At 34.2% G+C, this 2,500-nt stretch overlaps 1 protein-coding gene across 1 annotated transcript in view; it reads left to right on the top strand.

Annotated features, from left to right (window-relative positions):
- Window positions 1-2,500, top strand: part of LOC113814539 (vesicle-associated membrane protein 4) — an 11,382-nt gene that overhangs the window by 8,253 nt on the left and 629 nt on the right. The window contains exons 4-5 of the mRNA XM_027366579.2: window positions 1,695-1,927; window positions 2,099-2,500. The exon at window positions 2,099-2,500 is cut by the window's right edge and continues 629 nt beyond it. Coding sequence (XP_027222380.1) covers window positions 1,695-1,927; window positions 2,099-2,127 — 262 coding nt within the window. The 3' untranslated portion in view covers window positions 2,128-2,500. The remainder of the gene's footprint in view (window positions 1-1,694; window positions 1,928-2,098) is intronic.

Here is a 2,500-nt window from a genome sequence, read left to right as displayed (position 1 = left end):
TTCATGTCCCTACACATATGATATAGAAGACAGTATTAAAGATATTACCTAAAGATTTGCAGTTCGATATAAAATTTATAAAATTTAAATAAACCTTGCAATTTGCATTCAGACACTGCATTGTTAAAAGATTTTTCTGACAACTGATATTCATTTTTTATGGATTGGAGAAAAGGTGATTGTTATAGATTGTTATTGCTCTTTCCAGTTCCAGTCATTATCAAAATGAATTCATAGATCAGCCAAAGGCCAGCATGTGCAATCTTTCATGGTAATGGAACCCTAGTCTGATCCTCTGTAGAGAGAGGATGAATTTTCTAATTCTGCAGCTCATTTTGGGATATGAACTTAATGTTACCAAGGGTGATCTGTATATTTTTACAGAACAAAGTTGAATATTGATGCTGCTCTGTAATTTTGGAATATTGCATGAATTACTTTAAACTTTGCAAGTCCTTACATTTGAAACCCTTTCATCATGCTGCATCACATGGCATAGTCTCAAAACCTGAATGTCTTGCATTGATATCTTGGAAAGACCAAGGCTTTCAGAGTAGACAGATTTTATTTTGATTTTGTTCTCAGAAGATGTAGTATCCTTTTTTATATACCAATGGAAATTTTACTTTTACATTGTGATTTATTATCAGTTTTGCTTGAAAACTGATATGGTAAGACAAATAACATACATGTTTGTCAGATTGTCCAGTTGTAGTCAGTCACTCAAGATGCAGTTTGATCTTCATATGATAATTACAAGGCACAAGTAGGCTTACTTATAAGGGAAACATGATTATTTATGAAATATTCTATTTTTTCCATGATAATGATCTATTTATAGTAGTAAAATGGGTAACGGAACTGCTCTAACAACTATAAAATCAATCTTTATTTCAATTACACTCAAGTACAAAAATGACGTTCACCAATTAATATCCATCATGCAGTTTCCTCGGACAGCTCTTTGCTGCGTTGAATCATGTTGAAACATGTTTTCTTCAGGATGCTGTTCAGGAGGTCCATAGAAAAGTACACTTATTAATTTTGTAGTAAAGTAGTTAAGAAAAACTCAGCACATAATTCTTCTTTAAAACACTGGTTCATATTTGATTTAAAACGTCAACTTGTATGACCTTGACCATATAATTTTTGTTTCACTAACCTGGAAATATGAGTTCCATGCCCGCAGCCTCTGAACTTCAAAGATTCCTCGTAGGATTATATTGGATTTTATATTCATCACCATAAGTTATTTCCTTAATCAGAATATTTGATCATTTGTGTATATATATACAATTTCATTTTCATAATGAATACTAAGTATGAAAATTCTAAGATGATTGATGTTATTGCCGAAAATAACTCTAAATGGCAACTCAAGCGATGGCATCCATGAAGCTCATGACGGGCACATGATGTAACAGTACATGATTGGTGGGATTAACTTGTCCCTTCTGTGCATGTGCAGGATTTAAAAATGAGCTTCAAATTAAAGCCTGGTCCAGAGGTGTATTAAGAGTTGATCCTGGTCGCTGCCAACGCGCATGCGCACTAGAGATTTGGATTAAACTTTAATGCTGGATTAACTTTTATGGCACGTACAGAAGACGCCCATTATGTCTTAATATTCCTAATGTCCCTTCCTTTTTAGCTTGCATTAACAAATCTTTAATCTTTATCATTGATCCCAACAGTGTGAGGGTGCAGATTGCTGAGGTAACTGATGTAATGCGAGATAATGTTGGGCGGCTCCTGGAAAGAGGTGACCAACTGGACAATCTCCAGGATCGATCAGAGGGACTTGCAACCACTTCTGATCAGTTCCGAACCACAGCAACCCGCCTGAGACGCAACATGTGGTGGCAAAATACACGTGCAAAACTTTGCATTGGAGTCACAATAACTGTCATTTTGCTATTGATATTTGGTAAGTATTAGTTTTTTTTCTGTGTTCAACATAATTGATTTGAACTGATTGATGAGTTGATAAAATTTTGTCTGTAAAGTTATTGTAATTAATTCTAAGACATTTATATTCTTGCATTTACAGCTTTAATGTTTCCTAAAAGGTAAAAATGTATTCTTTCTCTCTTTCCAGTTCCAGTCATTATCAAAATGAATTCATAGATCAGCCAAAGGCCAGCATGTGCAATCTTTCATGGTAATGGAACCCTAGTCTGATCCTCTGTAGAGAGAGGATGAATTTTCTAATTCTGCAGCTCATTTTGGGATATGAACTTAATGTTACCAAGGGTGATCTGTATATTTTTACAGAACAAAGTTGAATATTGATGCTGCTCTGTAATTTTGGAATATTGCATGAATTACTTTAAACTTTGTAAGTCCTTACATTTGAAACCCTTTCATCATGCTGCATCACATGGCATAGTCTCAAAACCTGAATGTCTTGCATTGATATCTTGGAAAGACCAAGGCTTTCAGAGTAGACAGATTTTATTTTGATTTTGTTCTCAGAAGATGTAGTATCCTTTTTTATATA

The sequence above is a fragment of the Penaeus vannamei genome, chromosome 39 (assembly GCF_042767895.1).
Source record: "Penaeus vannamei isolate JL-2024 chromosome 39, ASM4276789v1, whole genome shotgun sequence".
Lineage (NCBI taxonomy): Eukaryota > Metazoa > Arthropoda > Malacostraca > Decapoda > Penaeidae > Penaeus > Penaeus vannamei.
This window is presented reverse-complemented; position numbering and strand designations above follow the sequence as displayed.